A 22,753-nucleotide genomic window follows, 5' to 3' on the forward strand; every position below is an offset into this window, starting at 1 on the left:
CAACACACAAGGGAAGGGTGCTATGCACCTGGGAGCTCTTTTACCTTTTTTTTTGTTTTTGTAAAAGTGCCCCCTAGGGTGCCCGGTTGGTGTCCTGGCATGTGAGGGGGACCAGTGCACTACGACTCCTGACCCCTCCCACGAACAAATGCCTTGGATTTATTCGTTTTTGAGCTGGGCACTTTCATTTTCCATTATTACTGAAAAACAAAAACGCCCAGCTCACAAATTGTCGAATAAAACATGGACGTCTATTTTTTTCGAAAATACGGTTCGGTCCGCCCCTTGACGGACCCGTTCTCAGAGATAAATGCCCATGGAGATAGACGTTTTCGTTCAATTATGCCCCTCTAAATCATTCATGGCGAAGCCCCAGCTTACATGTCAGACCTAATAAACTTCTCACCCAGGAATGCTAAAAAATCATCCCGCACGTGCCTTAATCTTCACTTCCCCAACTGCAGAGGGCTAAAATACAAACTATTGCATGCGTCAACCTTTTCCTACATAAGCACGCAATTCTGGAATGCGCTGCCGCGCAACCTAAAAACGATCTATGAACTAACTAACTTCTGGAAACTTCTGAAGACCCATCTCTTTAACAAGACCTACCACAATGACCAACACATGTGAACTTCTCCACATGTATCAAGAACTGTCTTACAATGTTTACTTGTTATTTTACTATCATGTTCTACCATTATCATGTTACCCAAGATCCTTCTGTAATACCAAATGCCTAATTTCTACTTATTTCCACTATTCATGATGTATTGTAAGCCACATTGAGCCTGCAAAGAGGTGGGAAAAGGTGGGATACAAATGCAATAAATAAATAAATGAATACATTTTTTTTTAGCATTGAATCTAAGCTGCCAAATTTCAGACCCATCTTCAAGATTCGCTAAATCCCTCCTCATGTTATCCACATCATTAGGTGTGTCTACTCTATTACGGATTTTGGTATCATCCACAAAGAGTCAAACATTGCCAGACAGCCCTTCTGCAGTATCACTCACAAAAATGTTAAAAAGAGCCGGACTAGGAACCAAACCTTGCAGCACATCACTGGTAGCATCTCTTTCCTCAGAGTGCACTCCATTTATCACTACTTTTTGTCGCCTTCCACTCAACCAGTTTATAATACAGTCAATAAGTTTAGGGCCCATATTGAGGACACTCAGTTTATTTATGAGTCTCCTACACAGAACCATGTCAAAGGCTTTGTTAAAATCTAAGTACACTACATCTAAAGCTCTCCCTCAGTCCAACTGTCTGGTCAACCAGTCAAAGAAATTAATCTGACAAGACCTACCTCTAGTAGAACCATGTTGCCTTTGTCCTGCAGTCCACTGGATTTCAGAAACCTTAGTGTGAAGGTTCGGAGAAAATGTTTCTTCACTCAACATGTAATTAAACTCTGGAATTCGTTGCCAGAGAATGTGGCAAAGGCGGTTAGCTTAGTGGAGTTTTAAAAAGGTTTGGACGGCTTCCTAAAGGAAAAGTCCATAGACCGTTATTAAACGGACTTGGGGAAAATCCACTATTTCTGGGATAAGCAGTATAAAATGTTTTGTACTTTTTTGGGATCTTGCTGGGTATCTGTGACCTGGATTGGCCACAGTTGGAAAAAGGATGCTGGTCTCGATGGACCTTTGGTCTTTCTCAGTATGGCAATACTTATGTACTTATGAAGAACACAATAATCGTGAGTTAGCCTATTGCCAATTGCAGATAAAATGGTGCAGTGCTCTGACATGCTATGAATAGCTGGAAAATGCAGGTAGACACAGACTGGGCCGCCAAGGGGGGGGGGGGGCAAAATTCCCTAGGACCCGGCCTCCAATGGGGGCCCAGCACCGGGGTCTGTCCCTCGCCTGCTCCTGACAGGACCCGGGTGATCATGTTAACACAATCACCCAGGTCCTGACAGGAGCAGGAGAGACAGACCACAGCGCCGGGCCCCCCTTAGAGGCCAGGCAGGAGCAAACACACTTGGACTCGGGGCCCCTGGTTTGGTTGGCGGGGGTCCCCAAGCCCCGCCAGCAGAAACCTTCCCTCCAGCGCTGTTCTGCGCCGCATTGCCTGCCCTGCTTCCGCTCATGTCATACGTGTTCGGTTGCGATGTGAGGAGAAACAGACACACTAGGCAGGCAATGGGGTGGAGAACAGTGCTGGAGGGAAGGCTTCTGCTGGTGAGGCTTGAGGACCCCTTGCAGCCAAGGTATGTGGAGTTACAACAGGGGGCAGGGAAATGAGGCAAAATGTTGTCATCGTCCCCCCCTCACACACACACACACTTTGGGCTCCAGTCGCCTAATCTGGCCTGGCCACATGGCGTCCAGGGGGAGGCATCAGCAGCTGCAGCAGTGTCCTGGGGGGCGACGGCAATGTCGGTGCTGCCCCAGGCCTGGCTCAGTCTCTCAGCGGCCCTGGACACAGAGAACTAGTCCAACATATAAAGGCTTGGTGCAATGTGCTCAAAATTTGCTCAACTGGTTAATATATGGGCTGCTGCATTCTGGATAGACAGAGACACTCTGAAGATATGAGCAGGTCAGAGTAACAAGCACTGCAGTAATCGATGGCAGTTAAACATAATGCCTGTAGCACCTTATGAGGCTTTAGCCTATGCACCACATGAAGCTTAAACAGCAGCCTGGCACTCTCTGAATCTGGGTTTCACAGTCAATTATGAGCCAATGATTTCACATGTATTGAATCTCTCTACAAATTGAGATTCAGCAAGTGTTAACATATAAGCTGTCTGGAATCTCAAGGTCTTCAAGAGGCTAATTAGCAATGCCTCTGTTTTTTTGTAAATTAAACATTAGCCAATTTGCAGACATCCAACTAGAAAGATTATTTATATAGTCAACAAGGATTGTAGTCTGATCAAACAGGTTGTCATTCGATGAGCTAAAAATCAGAGTATTGTATACATAAATCCTACATTCAGATGCATGCCACTGCAAAATGGAACACAGTGGAAATAGATAGATGTTATATTAAGATGGCTGGAAAAGCAGAACTGGTATCCCTCAGCCATATGGAGACCCACTCTCCTATCAAACTGAACCGAACAAGAACTGATGGGTCCAAACCTATAATCAGCCTTTGTGCACCAATATTTTATGATCAAGTTCACTGAAAGCTGATGAAATGTCTAAAAATGCCATCAAAGAGGTCCTGTTCTTTTGGTCCAGACTACAACACAGTCTGGCCAATATTCAAAACTATTTAACCGGCCAGGAACAGGTTAAATATTGCCTCTCCACTCGTATCTTTCCCTACACTCCTCTCTGGGAACTCTGTTCACTGGGTAAATCTCTCTTATCTGTACCCTTCTCCTCCACCGCTAACTCCAGACTCCATTCCTTTTATCTTGCTGTACCATAGCCTGGAATAGACTTCCTGAGCCGATACATCAAGCTCCATCTCTGGCTGTCTTTAAATCAGGCCAAAAGCCCACCTTTTTAATGCTGCTTTTAATGTCTAACCCTTACTCACTTGTTCAGTACCCATGTTTTATCATTCCCACCTTAAGAATTCCCGTATCCCTTATTTGTCCTGTTTGTCTGTCCTAATTAGATTGTAAGCTCTGTTGAGCAGGGACTGTCTCTTCATGTCCAGTGTATAGTGCCATGTATATCTAGTAGTACTATAGAAATGATAAGTAGTAGTAGTAGTAGTAACTGTGGATATTCAGTGGGAGATATCTGGTTATCTCCATTGAATATTTGCGGTTAGTGGCTAGCCTCTAATTGGTTATATCACGTGACATAGCCAGTTAGACACAGATATTCAGTGCCAAACCAGTTATGTTTAGCAGTTAAAATAAGCCGCACAAATATCAGGCCTATCTTTAACCACTAAGCATTTAACCAGTTAGCACTGAATATTGACTTAAATGGTTACATTGCCGTGGTCAAAAATGAAAACAGATATTTAATGCCAGTTGCTGGATACAGCATGGCATTGACTATCCGGTCTGACCGTCAGCATTGAGCAGTCACTGTGCAGTCCGATACCAGCTGAATATTGGGGAGAGTATCAGGTGAATTTTCGAAAGAGAAGGGCGCCCATCTTCCGACACAGATCGGGAGATGGGCATCCTTCTCGCAAGGTCGGCCGAATCAGCATAATCGAAAGCCAATTTTGGGTGCCCTCAACTGCTTTCTGTCGCGGAGACGACCAAAGTTCACGGGGGCGTGTCGGCAGTGTAGCAAAGGCGGGACTGGGGCGTGCTTAGGAGATGGGCGTCCTCAGCCAATAATGGAAAAAAGAAGGGTGTCTCTGACGAACACTTGGGCGACTTTACTTGGTCCATTTTTTTTCACAACCAAGCATCAAAAAGGTGCCCGAACTGACCAGATGACCACCGGAAGGAATCGGGGATCACCTCCCCTTACTCCCCCAGTGGTCACTAACCCCCTCCCACCATAAAAAAAAGTTTGCAAATACTTTTTTGTCGGCCTCTATGCCAGCCTTAAATGCCATACTCAAGTCCATCGCAGCAGTATGCAGGTACCTGGAGCAGTTGTAGTGGGTGCAGTGTATTTCAGGAAGGCGGACCCAGGCCCATCCCCCCCCCACCTGTTACACTTGTGGTGGTAAATGTGAGGCCTCCAAAACCCACCAGAAGCCCACTGTACCCACATGTAGGTGCCCCCCTTCATCCCTAAGGGCTATGGTAGTGGTGTACAGTTGTGAGTAGTGGGTTTTGGGGGGGGGGGTTGGGGGGCTCAGCACCCAAGGTAAGGGAGCTATGCACCTGGGACCTTTTCTGAAGTCCACTGCAGTGCCCCTAGGGTGCCCGGTTGGTATCCTGGCATGTGAGGGAGACCAGTGCACTATGAATGCTGGCTCCTCCCATGACCAAATGGCCTGGATTTGGTTGCTTTTGAGATGGGCATCCTTGGTTTCCATTATCACAGAAAACCGGGGACGACCATCTCAAAAACGACCTAAGGACGACCATCTCTAAGGTCAACCTAAATTTCATGATTTGGGCATTCCTGACCGTATTATCGAAACGAAAGGTGGACGCCCATCTTGTTTCAATAATATGGGTTGTCCTGCCCCTTTACGGGGCCGTCCTGCGAGGACGCCCTCATGAAAACTTGGGCACCCCGTTCGATTATGCCCCTCCATGTCTGGCATTGACATGAGTAAGTTTGAGTACCATATGCAGCTCTAAAGCTGTACTGATACAGACTAAAATATTTATTCATTTATTTATTGGAATTTATTAACCACCTTTAAGAAGAAATTCACCTAAGGCAGTATACAGCAGGTACAGCTTGACATAAAACTTACAATTTTTTAACAGCATAACAACAATAAAATGGCCAAATATAAGCATAAATATAATCCTTCCTCCCTTCCTTCTATTGTCCAGCACCTCTCCCTCCCTCCCCTCCACCCCCATGAGCAACATCACATCCTTGGTGGTGAGCAGCACTGTTCTGACTTGGTTTTACAGCCTTCCTCACTGACACAGACTACTCAGTAATTACTGTGGATTCTTTTGGATTCGTATTAGGTAGATGAGACTTTTATTAGAGGTGCATTATTGTCTAAGATACACAATGATTAAGATATATACACAATGATTAAGCTATATAACTGAAAGGAAACAATACCTATCTATAGTTAAAAAGAAACAATCATTACATCACTAGTCACTACATCCAAGCAAAGCTAGGAGTTTCTAGACCAGGAAAAGAAGCAATAATACACTATACATACATCATAACTATACATACATCACTGGTCCTTAATCTCTACATCCAGGCTCTTATCAGCTGGGGGGGGCCCTGTTCACAGCAAAAGCCAGGAGTTTCTTTAACCAGGAAATATAGTTCTCTGCACAGTACATACATTACTCACAGATGAGCTCCCAACTTCACTGACAGAAATTCCCCTTTTATTAGGCTTAGAACTCATGTTCAGACCTAAGGAAAATTACAGAATGCTTGAGACATGTGGGAATGTGGTCACATGTTTCCCAGTCCAGGTGACCAGTCTGAATTCGGAACAGGCTCCACCTCTCCCTTCACATACCAAATTAATTAGAGCTGTGTCCTATCTTCTTCCACATTTCACACAAACAGAATTACTTCTGATCAAAAATACAGACCCCAAGTGCACTGTCGGTCAAGGCAGACCTGAAAAACAATCTTTAAAATCTTCCATTACAAGCACCAAGCTCTTCTCATGGCTGCTGGAGCTCACCGCCTCAGCCATAGCTTCCATCAGTGGCCCCTCCATTCTGCTTCTAGGTTTGCAGCTTACTCCCCTCTCCCTACCCAGGGTTCAGCATCTGCCCCCCCCCCCTTGATCCCATCCTCCACTGCCAATCTACTTTAAAGGTGATCTTCTGTTGGTTCCCAGCAGTGGCTTCATTGCATGTACACTGCCTGCGGTCTGATCCAAAGCTTTTCCTTTGGTCTGTCCTGCCTCCTCTGACATCACTTCCTGTTTCTGCATGGGAGGACAGGTCAGAGGAAAAGCTTTGGACCAGGCCGCAGGCAATGTATGTGCAATGCTGCCACTGCCAGGGATGAACAAAAGATCCCCTTTAAGATAGACTGGGTCGGGGTTTTGTTGAATTGTGGGTGGGTGAAAGATGCAAAATCGTGCCAAGGACGGGTTGGGAGTGGAGGAGATGGGAGACATTGCAACGTGATTCATTTTTCCATATTATGGCAGTAATTTTATAACCTAACTACCCACAATGAATACGCATCAGATAGATTTACATGCACTACCTTCACGTCTATCTCATGCACGTTTTTATTTAGCTTGCACGTTTTCAGAAGCAGTAGCTCAAGGTAAGTTACATTCAGGTACAATAAGTATTTCACTGTCTCTAGAGGGCTTATAATCTAAGTTGGGCTCTAAAACAATTGAGGGTTGAGTGACTTGTCTAAGATCACAAGGAGCAGCAGTGGGGTTTGAACCTGGCTTTGCTGGCTATCAGCCTGGTTCTCTAACCACTAGGCTGTTTCCCCACTGTATTCATAGTGGTTATCCTGGAAACCAAATTGGCTAGGAGGTACCCCAGGACTGCCTTTATGCTAGGTGAACTTTGCCAGCAGGGCCATAGCTAGCTATGTGCATCTGCTGCAACCACACAAGGGTGCAAGAGAAGCCGTGGCACCAAAATTGCACCCCATCCATTGGCTTTCCTTGCTGATGTCTCAAAAGTGGGTGGGTCAGGAGTGCAACAGGGGTACTTGCAGTTGTGTCCCACAGGATGCGTTTGTGCCTTGTGACTCTCCTGTTTGCCAGGTATATACTCTGTTGTGGTTTTCCTTGTTTCTATCAGATGCATTTTGATAATGTTGCCTATATATATTTCAATAAAAACCTTATACCAGGGGTGTTTCATCCTCATTCCTCAAGGGCTGCAATCCAGTTGCGTTTTCAGGATTTCCCCAATGAATATGCATGAGATCTATTTACATGAACTGCCTCCATTGTATGTAAATAGAACTCATGCATATTCATTGTGGAAATGCTGAAAACCTGACCTGGCGAAGGCCAATGCTGGACACTCCTGCCTTATACCTTGCCCAATAAAATGTGATTATCTTGTTACTTTACTCCACAGTCCAATGGCACTCACATTATGTACAAAAACACGGTATGGATCGAGAGTGCAAACAACACAGGAAACATTATCACCCGAGACAGAACCATTAATGTGGAATTTTCCTGTGCATATGAACTGGACATTAAGATTTCTTTAGATTCTGTTATAAAGCCAATGCTCAGGTAAGTGTGCATTACACCGGATGCAATTAATCCAGAATACAGCCGTTCGGCTGATTTTTTTGAATTAGTGAGTTTGATAGTGTTACCAGCCATTTGCGGAAATTGCACTGGCTTCCTCTTGAAGAATCGTGTAATTTTGAAAATTGCTTGTATCACGTTTATGGTCTTGCTGGGTGCAGCTCCTGAACCTGTGCCTCATTTATTTTTCCCAATCTTTCTGCTGTCGTTCACTCAGATGTAGCAGGTATTTCCTTGTTCCTTAGAGGACGTACAATTTAAGTGGCCCTTTTACTACACTGTGGTACAATTTGCAGTTACCACAGCTTAATGCTGGACCTTACTAACCAGTAGCTGCACATTTAAAGTGGCACCTATTGGAGACATTCCCAGTATTTTCTATTGCAGGTGTTGCATTAATATTCATGTATCTCCCGGCACCTTGTCCTGGTTAACGTGGAAGCACTTACCACCTCCTTTTTAGGAAGCAGTACCTGGTCCCGCGTTAACTCCACATTAGTCAGCATACAGTAAGTGCCACGTGTTAACTGCCAAACTACGCCCACTGACACAGAAAGCACTAAGAGGGTAATTCTCAAAAGGTTTTCCTAAAGTGAGGCGTTTTAAATGTAGACGCGTCGGAATGATTCACGTAGTGCTGTTCTATAAACCTCATCTACAGTAAGGTGCAGTGTATAGAATAGCACGTAGGCTGGAGGGACTCCACGTACATTGAGGAGTGGCCATTTACGCCACTGGTATACATGCATTCCCCCGAATTCTATAATGTGCGTAAATCTGATTGACACCCCCTTCACGCCTACACTCCTCCCATGGCTGCGCCCCATTTTCAGCTACACGCATTGGAATTTACACATGCCTCTTTTTAGAATACACCTAAAAAGAAGCACACATAAATTCTAATTATTGCTAATTAGTGATGATAAGTGATTGCTATTGACCAGTGGCATTCCTAGGACGACTGCCACCCTGGGCGGATCGCCGCTGCACACACACCCCCAGGTGCAGCACGACACCCCCCCCCCCCGGCGCATCAACATACCCTGCATCAACACACGCTGCTGGAGGGGTGTTGGGAGCAGCTGCGCGGCTGTCAGCTCCGCTGGCTCCCTCTGCCCCGGAACAGGAAGTAACCTGTTCCAGGGCAGAGGGAACTGGGACCCAGCGGAGCCGACAGGCGCGCGGCTGCTCTCTGCACCCCTCCAGCAGCGTGCACCCGGGGCGGACCGCCCCCACCGCCCCGCCCTTGGTATGCCACTGCTTTCAGCCAATTATCATGACTAATTGGCTCATTACTCAATTGAGCAGCATGCATAAATTGTCTGCACGCACCATTTAACATGCGCTACTCGCTATGCCTTATATAGAATTCAGCCTCTAAAGTATATATTCTAAGCGTGGATTCTGTAATAATAATTGCGTGCGTAATTGCTGTTATAGAATTATAGTTTAAGTCTGCAGTTACACGCCTAACTTTAGCTGCGAGCACTTAGGCTAGCTCAATAGCTGGTGTAAATGCTCACGCCTAATGCTGTCAGTTAGTTGCCACGTTAATTTTGCACTTACCACGCATTAATTTATTGCATTAAGGTGCAGTAACTGCAAAATCTAATGCACTTTAAAAAAAAAAAAGGACCCCATAGCATTTACATCTAATCAACTTTCTTTTTAAAAATTTTGGGGTTTTTTTTGCATCTGCTTCATGCAATATTCTCAACCTTATATAACCTCTGCTACTCATCTCTATGGAAACTCTCCTTCCTTTAGAAAGACCCCATGACACAGCAAAGTAAGTAGATCAACATTTGGAGATGGGAGGTACAAGGCAAGGCTGCATCAGGGTGTTAAGGTAAAGGTTTATGTTGTTTGGCCTCTAACAGCCAGTGATAACTCTGTGAGTGCTTCCTTATGTTGTATCTGTAGACGGCCGTAAAAGCAGTCTTTTTCAATTATACTACATTACACCCTGTACTTCTATACCACAGCGGTTTACATCAAACAGACTAAAACATATTCATAAGAAGCTTGGGACAAATTTACTAAAAAATAGTTTTTAGATTTTTCTTTAAAAGATGAAAATCCAATAAAAAGTTAACGTAAGGATGCAACTCCTCCTATAATTTTGGTGCTTGCATGGCCAAACAAGTGTTGAATACTCGGAATCTTTTTATACCCTTAATGGAAGGTGAAACAAAAAGTGAATTACAACAAGATCTTCTGACTTAATTATTTGACTGAAATTTAAAATGAGATAGCATATATCAAGGACATTCCCCATTTAAAATCTTGTAAATTAAGCAAGAAAACAAACTTAATCCTGGCCTCTACAAATGTCCTATGGTATCAGTTGGAGATATGTGTCTAGGACAAAGACATTTGTCCTCCTCTTTAGACCCAACTAGTAGTTTTCATAGTATCTTTGATCCAGGGGTGGACTGACCATTGGGGCAATAGGGTACTGCCTGAGGGCCCACAGCAGTAGAGGACCCACCCTCCCCTAACTTCCATTTAGTTTAATCCAATGCTGTAGTTTGGGTGGGCCTGGGTGGGCAAAGGTCTACCCATTCTTGGCTCAGGTCCACCCAGCTTGGCACCACACTGCTTTCCCTGTGGCATCCTGTTATTTGCCCTCCTGTCTCTGAACTCCATCCCTTCCCGGTGTATCTGTACAGGTGTCCCCCTACAGGCGTCTCCGGCGCCTGCAGCGATTCATTTTTGCTGCTTTTGCTGGCACCACAGGCTTCCATCTGCTGTATCCTACTAGACAGGAAACAGGCAATGACATCAGCAAGGGCAGAACGCAGCACATGGAAGCCTGCGGGTCCGGAGCAAATGAATTGCTGGAGGCACCAGGGACACCTTGTAAGGTACACTGGGGAGAGGGACAGGGTTCAGAGGCAGGAGGGCAGATGCCAGGACACCACAGAGGAGAGAGGGGAGAAATGTTGGATGTGGGGTAGGTAAAAGAATATATATATATATGTAATTTTTTTAAATATCTGTAGGAAGATTGGGAGGGACATGGAAGAGTTCATTCAAGTTAAGTCTGGGCCCATCCAGAATACTAGGTCTGGCTATGCCACTGGTTTAATCACTTGTGAGAGGTGGTGAGGAGCCCATGACCCTTATTGCCCGGGGACCCAGAGCACTGTCAGTCCACCCCTGCTCTGACCCACTGAATTGAAAATTGGAATGTAAATCTCCCGTATTCAGCTGCAGAATAATGGGTGTGCTTTCTTTAGTAGTTAATTAATGATCCGATTTATGTTAATCACTGCTTTTTCTCCTCTTTATAGTGTAATTAACTTGACGGTTCCAACACAAGGTGGCAGTTTCACTACCAAGATGGCATTGTACAAGAATTCATCCTATAAGCACCCTTATCGTCAGGGGGAGGTTGTACTGACCACACGGGATGTACTTTTTGTTGGGGTCTTTGTTGTAGGTGCAGATTCAACACATTTGATTTTAATTCTGAACAAATGCTACGCAACGCCATCTCGAGACAGCAATGATAAACTCAGATACTTCATCATTGAAGGCGGGTTAGTAGCACGACGAAGACTCTTTTCTTTGGTTTGCATTTTGAATTTATGTATGGAAGGATGAAAAGTTTGTCAACTGAATTGGAACTTAACTTCACCCTCAATCCAACTCAGGTTGTAACCCCAACCCCAAGTCTTCAGTAGATGGTCAGCCATGCTGTTCTCCAACTTTTAACTTCCATAATGTCTATCAATATAAGGAGAATAGTAGAATGATTCATGGATTTGATTTTTCTTTCTCTTCCAGATGCCCAAATATTAAAGATAACACTATTGGAATTGAAGAGAATGGAATATCCCTGACTTGTCGCTTCCATGTCACAGTGTTTAAGTTTATTGGTGATTATGATGAGGTACATCTTCACTGTGCAGTCTCACTGTGTGATTCAGAAAGATACTCCTGCAAAATAGTAAGTACTTTTAAAAAACAAAACCACTTCCTACAGGAATATAAATACAGAGAGGCTACCTTATTAGATTTTCTCCATAAGTACACAATGAGAGAAAATGCTTATAAACAGTGCCCATACCACTGCTGGTTGCTAAAAAGAAATATTCATGGCTTCCGTGCACAGGAACAAATTTTCAAAATGATTAGGGAGTGCTAAACTCAACACAGATGATCCCTCCCTGGTTGGCTTCTGATGTAAGACATGTGCTGGTATGATCATTTAGAAGGGTACTTACTAGTATGATAAAAGTTGGCCTTTTACCACACCTTAGTTTACCATGGGAATCATTAGCATGCAATGTCTCAGTACTGTAGGTTAGTGATTCCCACAATGCATGAATAACACAACTTGTGATCAACCTTGTAAGCTGCATTATTTATCCTGCCTGACAGCCACGGGCCATTACCCCATGCTCCCAGGCAGTATCTTGAAGGGGATGAAAAGATATATTTCCATCCGATCCCTAAATACACCCCACCCCAGAACACAATCCTGGCCAATAAGCCCCGCTCCTAATAGTGCCTCCTGAACACACTCACCCTCCTATAGCCCCTCCCCCATACTTACCTCTCCTAATCCCAGGTGACTAGGGGATTCCAGGGCAGAAGAGATCCCCAGTCATTCCTGCCTCTGCCAACACCACATTCAAAATGATACGACCCCTTGCAGTAGTCTCTCTGTACTACTGATAGGACGCAAGCTACCATATAAGGGTCTTTTGCTCTTATCTGGCAGCTTCACCCTTAGTAGTAGTACCACAAGACTACCACTAAGGGTTCCCAGCAACATTTTGAACCTTGCACCAGCAGAGGCAGGTGTGTCTGGGGATCGCTCCTCCCCCGGAAACCGCTAGGAATGGTAGGTTGGGGGAGGAATCTATAGGAGTTTGGGGGTCTTCGGGAGGGTGAATCAATGGGGAGGAGGGCTCTTTGTGGGGGTGGTGTTCAGGGGCACTTCAAGGGGAGATGTGTTCGGGGGGTGAGGGGGAGTAGACCTTCTCAACTTCTTTAAGATACCACCCGGGATCATTGGGTCACCATTTAGTGACCCAGTACTCCTGGGCAGGAAAAATAACACTAGCTTTGATGCAAGTGTTAGTCAATTTACATAATAATGAAGTTGTGTGCATGTATTTGCATCTCATGTTTCTCATGGCAACCTAAACTAACATGTGTTACAGTAATATAATACATATGATTGATGTTTAACATGCAAATAAGGTGGCCATTACCTTAACACACTTTAATAACTACCCCCTCATCCTGTGTGAAAAATATTATTCATGATAAAAGTAGCATTTCTTAAGTGTTTTAGTAACATGTGTAAGAGTCCTTTCTTTTTCTTTTCTTTTTTTTAAGACCTGCCCCCAGAATTCCAGGATTGCTTCAGATTATTTCCAAGAAACCAAGGAGCAGATAATTTCAGTGGGACCAATTAGAAGGAAAAGTATGTTTTTCTTGCACCAAAATATAGGAACAGGACCTATTTTCCCATTGTTTAAGAATCTAACCTTTCACCCTGCAGTACCTGGATGTAACTTCCTATAACTTACAAGGATCAGCAAAAATGGCATCATCAGCTATCACTTATCCAAAAGCTTAGCCACTAGAATCTTAGAATTGGGGTTCAGTGTCAAAATATTGCTCTGGTTAAAATCAGATTTAACTTGTAACCACCTAGGAATGTAGACAGAATAAAGAAAGGTTCCTGTTTAAAAATATGTTCCCTGTTCCATTAACTTTTGTCTTTACAAACTCACTGTGCAGACAAAATTTACCTGGAGAAAGAGGGGCTGGGTCAGAACCTAGCTAGGGCTAAAATTACATTTTAATCAAGTAGTGTAACATTCAGGGATAGCCAGCTAGGTTTGGCTTTCCAAACAGCAGGCTTAAGCCTAGCTGACCATAATTTGGCTGGCTAGATGATAGTGCAGTAGGGTTTCTTTATAAAGAGGATAAGTAAAACAAATAGCTGACAATATGGACACAAAAACATCTGTCTCAGAACTCATAAAAGCTGAGGAGTGGCCTAGTGGTTAGAGCACTGGTCTTGCAATCCAGAGGTGGCCGCTTCAAATCCCTCTGCTGCTCCTTGTGATCTTGGGCAAATCACTTAACCCCAGTGGCGTAGCAAGGGGGGGGGCGGTTCACCCCGGGTGTCAGCTCAGGGGGGGGGGTGCTCCCTGCCAGCTCCTCCCCCCCCCTCGGCACGACACTCCCCGACCAGCTCCCGCACCCTACCTTTAAAAAGAATATCGGAATCCGAGGCAAGGCACAGCACCTCGCGCCTGCCCTGCACGTAAAAGAAATGTGGACCGTTGGGTCTCTTCCCTCGCTCTATCTGTCCCGCCCTCCGCTGACGCAACTTCCTATTTCCGCAAGGGCAGGACAGACAGCGAGAGAAGGCCCAACGGTCCACATTTCTTTTACGTGCAGGGCAGGCGCAAGGGGCTGCGCCTCGCCTCGTATTCCGACATTCTTTTAAAGGTAGGGTGCAGGAGCTGGTCGGGAGGGTGTCGATGCGCCGAGGGGGGGATGTCATCGTGCTGCACCCGGGGGGGGTGCAACGGCGAACCGCCCCGCCCCGGGTGGCAGCCCCCCTGCTACGCCACTGCTTAACCCTCCATTGCTTCAGGTACAAACTTAGATTGTGAGCCCTCATGGGGCAGAAATATCCAGAGTACCTGAATGTAACGCACTTGAGCTACTACTGAAAAAAGGGTGTGAGCAAATCTAAATAAATAGGTGGTTCCCTTGCAGCCATTAGCTTACACGTCCCCTTAGATACCAACTCCTCAGGGAACAGGAAGGCATGTGTTGATTTATCCTGCTCCCTGTGGGGAACTTCCATTACAGGCAAACTATTGATTTCTCTGTCAACAATCAGAGTGAATTGACACACAAGTGAAGAATCTCAAACTAAGGATTGCTATAATTATCTCTGGTAGTATTTCAGACATGTTAGGTAACCCAAAAGACTTGACCATCAAGAAAGTTGACTAATGGTTAAAAAGATGTTACAGTACTACTTGTTTTGGGCGTGCGCAGTTCGGAGTTCGGAGTCTGCCGTCCCAGCACATTGTACGTGCAGGACAACGTGCTGGGACGTCAAACTCCGAACTGGATTGAACAGCTATCAACTACAGCAAGGGCCACGGAGGCTGAAGAAGAACTTTAAAGACGTCGGGTCGGCTGGCGGGGGTTGGGGTTCCCCGCCAGCTGAAGGAATATCTTTAAAGGCGGCAAGCGGACCTCGGCTGGCAGGGGGTTGGGGTCCCCCACCAGCAAAGGTAAGCAAAGGCAGCGGGGGAGGGTTGACAGCGGGGGGGGAGGGGGGAGAATCGGTGGGGGGGGGGATCTGGCAATGGCGGCAGCGGCGGGGGGGGAGGGGTCGTTGGGGGGGGCTAAAATGTGCCCCTCCCTCCCTCTGGCTCTGGCCTCCCTCTACCGCCGGAGTCCAGATACGCCCCTGACTGGGCAGTGGGCTCTGTTCTTTTACTGTAGTAGGCTATCATCCAGCGTGTGTACACCTTGCTCGCCTTCGTGTGCATGAGGCTTTGGGGAAAAGAAGAACCGTATCTAAAAACTGAAACCACTTTCGGCAAAACTTTGTGAAAAAATGACATCACCTGCTTGTATGGCTGATTTATTTCTTTATTTATTTATTATCTCATTTACACCCCACATTTTCCCAACTGTGTCAGGCCCAATGTGGCTTACATTGCACCGCAAAGGCAGCCACCAATACAGTAAATTAAGCTAATACATCATTAAACCTGCATAAGAAATAAAGGAGAGGATGGAGAAGGAAAGAAAGGAACAGGAAACCAGGGGAGAGAAGGGAAGGGTGGATGAGTCCAAAATTGTCATTATACTGATGTGAATCAAGAGGTGGAGACACATGCTGAGTCTTGGGTAGGCTTTTCCAAATAAGCAAAGTCTTAAGAGATTCCTGAAATTTAGGTGATTGTGAATTGTTTTTATAGCTTTTGGTAAGGAGTTCCATAATTGTGAGGTGATGAAGGAGAAGGATGAAGCATATGTGGATTTTTACTTAAGCCCATTGCAGGTTGAATCATCATTTCATCATGATGGTCAACAAAGTAAGGAGCATTTTCAGCTACAACTGCCAGTTGTGGTTGAAAATTACCTGGGGGCACTTTTACTAAGCCGCGTAGGCGCCTACGTGCGCCCAATGCACACCAAATTGGAGTTACCACCTGGTTACTGCGTGGCCCTTGTGGGGTAATTTCAATTTTGGCACGCGTCCACTGCATGCATCTGAAAAATATTTTTTATTTTCTGGCGCGCGTAGACCATTATTGCCCGGTTACCGCATGAGACCTTACCGCTAGGTCAATGACTTGCGGTAAGGGTCTCAGACCCTAAATGGATGTGTGGCAATTTTCATTTTGTTGCACGTCCGTTTTCGGCAAAAAGTTTTAAAAGGCATTTTTTTTGTAGGTGCGCTAAAAAATAATTCTGTGCACGCCCAAAACATGCATCTACACTACTGCAGGCCATTTTTCAGCACACCTTAGTAAAAGGACCCCCTGGTTAACTCCTGCTGCTCAGTGGCAATGTAATAGGAACCGTATTGTAAAAAAAGGCGTTAAAGAAGCTACTCGTCTGAACTAAGAGCAGGAGGTATTAAAGATGTCCACAGTGGGGTAGATTCAAGAAAGGACACCAGAAGTTAGGTGCAAAAAAAATTGAATGCTAAGCAAGTATTCTAGGGTGGCAAATTTGGGTGCTGAAGCCGTTATGGTATACTAGCGTAAGTCAGTATTTGAGCGCCTAACTATAAATGCGAGTATTTACAGCAGTGTTTCCTAAGTCCGGCCCTGGTTTTCAGTATATCCACAATGAATATGCATGGACTTTATTTGCATGCACTACCTCCAATATATACAAATCTCTTTCATGCATATTCATTGTGGATATCCTGAAAACCTGACTGGCAAGGGGTATTCCATGACTGGACTTGGGAAACACTGATTTACACCAAATCTTGTGCACATAATTGACAATATTCTATGAGATTAGTGTATAACTGCCTGACATGTCTCTGACCGCACCCTGCCCCCCATGCCTCCCCATGTTAGTGCCCCTTTTTCAGTTACGCACTATAGAACTTAGGCTCTAACCAGCCGATATTCCGCAGTATTTAACCAATGAGGAACGGCTCCTGGCCAGTTAAATAGCATATTGTCAGCTAACCGCTAATATTCAGCAAGAGAAAGCTGGTTATCTGTGCTGAATATTCACGGTTAGCTCATAGCGACTAACAGCTATATCGCGAATATTCGAGCGCTAGCCGGATAAGTTTTAGCAGCCAAATCGGACCTCCTGAATAGCAAGTCCTACCTTTGGCCACTATAAACTTAACCAGCCAGTGCTGAATATTGACATAGTCGGTTAAGTTTGAGCCAGCCAAGAAAAAATGGATATTCAACGCCGGTCACTGGAAACAACCCAGCATTGAATATCTAGGGTCAGCGCAATCAAGGCACTTATGTGGGCTGCCTCCTGCGGTCTGAAAATTGGGCCCTGAAGTCTCTAGAATAGTGCCTTAGTGCAACTGCAGATTGGTGCCAATTAAGGGTCATTATTGGCAGTTAAAACCAATTAACACCCACTTAAGCAATTAAGTTAGGCGCTATTCTACAATTTGCTTGTGTAATTTGAGCACTAGTCACAAAATTCTGTCCAAGTTATAGAATTCAGGGAAATGTGTTTCTGAATTCAATGTATTAGTCAAGTTCACAGTTTTTTAATCTAATGATTGAATACATGTCAGTTCCCATATCCTCATCTCTTGACAATTTTTAAAATAATTGCTGCAAAGGTCCTGAGTGTCAGAAGCATGGGTGGACTGATCCTTCGGGCAACCGGGCAGTGTCTGAGGGCCCAGATGCTCTTCCCCCCCCCCCCCCTCCCCCCCCAAGCTTCAGTAGTCCCTCCTCGGTCTCACCTTGTGGAGACCCTGGTGGTCTAGTGGCCTTTGCGGGGGCAGGAAAGAATCCCCTTTTTCCTGCCCACTGTCACTACTCTTCCTGGCGCCACCAAGTTTACAAAACGGCTGCCGAGACTCGCGAGACTACCATGAGAAGTCTGGCAGCCATTTTGAAAACACAGCGGCACCAGGCAGAGTAGCTGGCACCGGGCAAGAAAGCGTGGATTCTTTCCTGACCCTGAAGAAGCACTAGACCATGAGCCCAGAAAGGAGTCCCATAGCACAGGTCCTGTGGATTGTCTGTGTGATTCTTATGAAATAGGATGGCCTCTTAATGCCTGCCGTAGCGGCGGCCAGCCTGTGAATAAACGCCCTCCCCATCACTATAACCCTGCATGCAAAATTTAGATTTTTATATCAGGACTGCAACTAGCCCCTTAAGCTGGCCAGCTTCTCCTGAGAGAGTCTGGACACCATCTCAACTGAGTCTAACTCAATATTACAGGAATACTTTGCGGGGTGATGGTCGGACTGTCTTCTCATGGGCCAGTGTTATAGGCTGTAATACGTGATTTTTCACTTCTAGTTGTTCTTTATCTCCCTCTCTGTCTTTCATATCTATGTATAGGTACATCTCCATCACAGCTGCTCACTCATATCTTAGCTAGCATTTACACGACATGTACAGAACAGTTCATGCATGAAATGAGACGCCAGAGTTCAAACTAAATGAAATCAACGTTTTGTTCTTTTTAATTAAAAAATACAAATTAACATGGCCACTTTCCCCTCCTCCAGGAATGTAGCAAATGCATACTGTTGTGTAACTGAAAAAGAACATACAATATTGTTATCCAACAAGTGTTTAACCCATCACAAAATAATCATCTTAACTTTTCCGTGGTTCTCTGTAAGTAAACAGTATGATTGACGGGAGGCGGAAACTGTTAACAACAACAACAACAAAAAAGTAAGATGAGTGCAACTGATATAAAGTATTTTTTAAAATGTTACCCTAAAACTCTGGTCTGTAACCAAAAAAGGGAATCACACATTGAAACACCTCAATCTCCTGCAAAGCATAAAACAGACAAAATCCTTATTACCACAGGGCTGCTATATATGTTCCATCTGAGGTGTGTTTGGACCACCAACTGCTTTCTGTCCAGCTGGTTTGCATTTTGAACGTGTGCAGACTACTGGGCCCCTGTGCCTTTAATGTCTTGTATGCTGGCTGAGATTTGTGTAATTGGCAGAGGATAGCCAGTGGCATGATTACCGTATTTTTCGGACTATAAGACGCACCGGACCATAAGACGCACCTAGGTTTTACAGGAGGGAAATAGGAAAAAAAAATTTCCATTTTTCCCAACTCTAAACCTAGGTGCTCCGGTGCGTCTTGTCCGAATCCCGCCCTCCCCCCGGCCCTGTCAGCACTTCTTCCTACTCACGCGATCTTCCCTGGTGGTCTAGTGACGTCGGGGCAGGAAAGAGCCCCCTCTTTCCTGCCCAGCGCGCTGCTCTCCATCCTCCTGTAATGCATGCTGCCTGACGGTCTCGGCGAGATTCAAAATGGCCGCCAAGACCGTCAGGCAGCATGCATTACAGGAGGATGGAGAGCAGCGCGCTGGGCAGGAAAGAGGGGGCTCTTTCCTGCCCCGACGTCACTAGACCACCAGGGCAGATCGCGTGAGTAGGAAGAAGTCTACCTTCGGACTATAAGACGCACCCCCATTTTCCTCCCAAATTTGGGGGGAAAAAAGTGCGTCTTATAGTCCGAAAAATATGTTAGTTCTTGTCCTTTCCCCTGCTTCAAATATGACTTAGCAGCAATGAGGACAAAGTGAGAGGTTGAAATTGACAGAGCAAATGATGATGTTATATATGCGCCTGTCCCAGATTTTTATATATAACCTTCTTGTGAAGTTGATTATCCAGACATTTTTGTATTTACACTTATAGGGGATGGAATTTGATGTACTGTCTTTACAATGAAGGCGGTTTACATATTATATGCAGGTATTTATTTGTACCTGGGGCAATGGAGAATTAAGTGACTTGCCTAGAGTCACAAGGAGCTGTAACGGGAATTGAACCCAGTTCTCCAGGTTCTCAGGTTACTGCGCCAACCATTAAGCTGCTCCTCCACCACCCTTTTCCCAAAAGGGACCCAGAGACGTTTATATAATAGAATACAATACCAAAATGGTTTACAGCATAAAAAAAAACCAAACCACATCAAATAAATACAGACAACCTAACCTCAAGTTACTATCACTAGGGAAAGCAGCAGGCTGCTAAACAAAAATAAACTCCCTCCCACTCCAGGTCTGGATTTGATAACTGCATGTCCATAGTCACTGGGGAGTTAGGGGCAGTGGTGAGAGGAGTCATCACCTATACCGCCAGAAAACAGCAGCAGCGTGTGAACATTGCCATTGCCCCTACCCTGACTGTTTCCTGAGATGGTCCTCAGGCAAGGACAGTAGCAATTCCAGGGAAAGACACTACAGGGCCTGTGATTCGGCAGGTTTGTGCTCAGCCTCTAGCTCTCCCACGCCCTTCTCCAGCATGATTCCAAGGAAACCTATGCAAGGACTAAGCCTTCTCAAAGACCCCAAAGTGATTTTTCTTGAGGTTTGTGCTGCTGTGAGCACCAGCAGACCCACATACAGGCATGGGCAATGCAGACCTGCTGGCAATTGCTTATGCCAAAATTCAGGCCTGTGCCAAACACAGAGCCTGTGTGACTCCTCTTTTACCCCCTGCCCAAAGGGGCATGCTTCCCAGGGTAACCCATCTGTAATACTCTACTGGTTCTTCATGCCCCAGCACTGATGTCACCAGGGGATGGGGGTCAAAGAGTCCATGTGGCAGAGAAGTCAGGCAAAGTGCTCTGGCAGCACTTTAGTCCCAAACGGAGGAGGGTCATCACACTTCTCTCCCTGGGCCATGCCATCTCTGCCCACTGGGCTCTGCCAATTCTTCACCCCTCCCTCTGACAGTAACAACACCTAAGGACCAAGGACCAGGCCAAAGAATCTTTACCTATTCCTTTCAATGTCTATTAGTTAGACATTGTTTCTAATAGAAGAAGAGTAAATAAGTGTTTGAACTTACAGTCGACCCTAGATACAATGGACCAATAGGGTGGGGGGAGAGGATATCTGTGATTGTTGATTGTCCATAGTTTCCGAGGGATGCTAAATAATATTAATACAAAAAATAACAAGACAAAACAATAAATAAGTATAGAAATGATAAAATTACTGTGTGTACATTATCTAAAACTTTAAAATAAATGTTAAAATGCTGTATTTACTTTGAATGATGGAGCGAAGAGAGCGTACTGTTGTGATCATACAACAGGACAGAATAATTAATTAATTAATTATTCTGAGCTAGAAGAGCTGTTCAGCTCCTTAGGCTCACTTAACTGTGCTTACACAGGAAGAGGAGCAGACATTACAGAATGAAAGAACGTGTCAAGCTTGAGCTGCTTCCTGTTCTTACACTGCTCCTAGATCACAATTTCTTGTCGCCCTCTCAAATGTTCATAATAAAGCTTAGCCTCACAATTCTCAGATACATCAATGTAAGTGATGAGAGTATCAATGCATTCATGTGCATGAGACTTATTGGGAAATAAAAATGAATGCACAGATACCATTGAAGAACGGAGCGTACTTGCAAGTCCAGTGACAGCAAGGGCAAGACTTGGGGGAAGAGGAAGATGGGTACAGAGCAGGGAGGGATGCTGTGACTCATGCTGGTAATAAATGACAGAAACTGGTTAAAAACTGGTGAAAACAGCCACACATCAAGACAGCACTAACCCTTCTCAGAACCGTGACACATATTTTGGGTTCCACTAATTTTTGGGCCAATGTTTCTGAAATCTGTTAAATTGGGGTCCATTGAATCAAAGGGTCAACTGTATTTAAATAAGGCAGTTTTATGACTGAAGTATGAGCAAACATTTTTAATCTCTTGCCTTTATTTTTGCTCTGAAATCAGCTTGAGCACGCACTGTAAAAGTTCCTCTGCCCTGTTCCAGATGTTGATGACATCAGAAAAGTGACTTAGCATATCATTTCATTTATTCCATTTATGAATTGCATACATTAAAAGCAACTCAATGTGATGTATAACAATTAAGGCATAAAAAAAACTGTAAAAACTCAAAATACAAATATAATTAATAACCACTCCTCCCTAAAATGGCTATCCCTCCCTCCCACACACACACAAAATCTGATACTAATGAAATAAGACAAATATCCTAAAGTTTCTATTCAAAAGAAATCCTAAACTCCATAAAACAATCTTCTGATTACAAGCATCAAATGAAAAACATACAAACAAGTATAAATGTTCATCCATTGGAAATTAATTTCTCACAAATTTATATTTTAACACCTTATATAGGCTCCTAATCGCCACTCGAGTCAGAGATCCATAAACGTTTTTCTTCCCAAAACTGAACCTATAAAGTGAAGTTGATCATTTATTTTCACATGGATATAATGGGACTAGTTAAAAGCAGTTTCTGATGTAATTATTTTTATTTGCTTGATTTGCTAAGGGGTCTTTTTAGTAAAGTGTCCTTTTACTAAGTAGCAGTAAAATGTAGCCTTACCATGCCCTTACGCGGGTCTTTCCCGTATGCTATGGCCATTTTTACCATAGCCAGAAAATGGCTATGTGCTAATATTGCCATTAGCTCATGATCATTTAACAAAAATTAGCATGTGAGCCCTTACCACTACCCATTTCATAGGCAGTAAGGGCTCACCTGCTAATCCTATGCTAATCAGCACATGGTAATGTGGCTGCACTGATTCATGCTGTCACTCCCACTCTCTGCCCCCCCCCCCCCCCCCATACATGTCCCCTTTGAGGAAAAAGTCTGGATTCTTTTAGCGCATGGATTGCATATGCTCATTGGGATTTACCACAGAGCGCCTCAGCACATATCACAGTAAAGCCCCTTTTAAGCTG

At 44.7% G+C, this 22,753-nt stretch overlaps 1 protein-coding gene across 1 annotated transcript in view; it reads left to right on the forward strand.

Annotated features, from left to right (window-relative positions):
- TECTA (tectorin alpha) overlaps positions 1 to 22,753 on the forward strand; it is a 102,705-nt gene that overhangs the window by 70,899 nt on the left and 9,053 nt on the right. The window contains exons 18-21 of the mRNA XM_030221689.1: positions 7,619 to 7,782; positions 11,097 to 11,345; positions 11,593 to 11,755; positions 13,156 to 13,243. Of these exons, the coding sequence (XP_030077549.1) occupies positions 7,619 to 7,782; positions 11,097 to 11,345; positions 11,593 to 11,755; positions 13,156 to 13,243 (664 nt within the window). The remainder of the gene's footprint in view (positions 1 to 7,618; positions 7,783 to 11,096; positions 11,346 to 11,592; positions 11,756 to 13,155; positions 13,244 to 22,753) is intronic.

The sequence above is a fragment of the Microcaecilia unicolor genome, chromosome 12 (assembly GCF_901765095.1).
Source record: "Microcaecilia unicolor chromosome 12, aMicUni1.1, whole genome shotgun sequence".
NCBI classification, from domain to species: domain Eukaryota; kingdom Metazoa; phylum Chordata; class Amphibia; order Gymnophiona; family Siphonopidae; genus Microcaecilia; species Microcaecilia unicolor.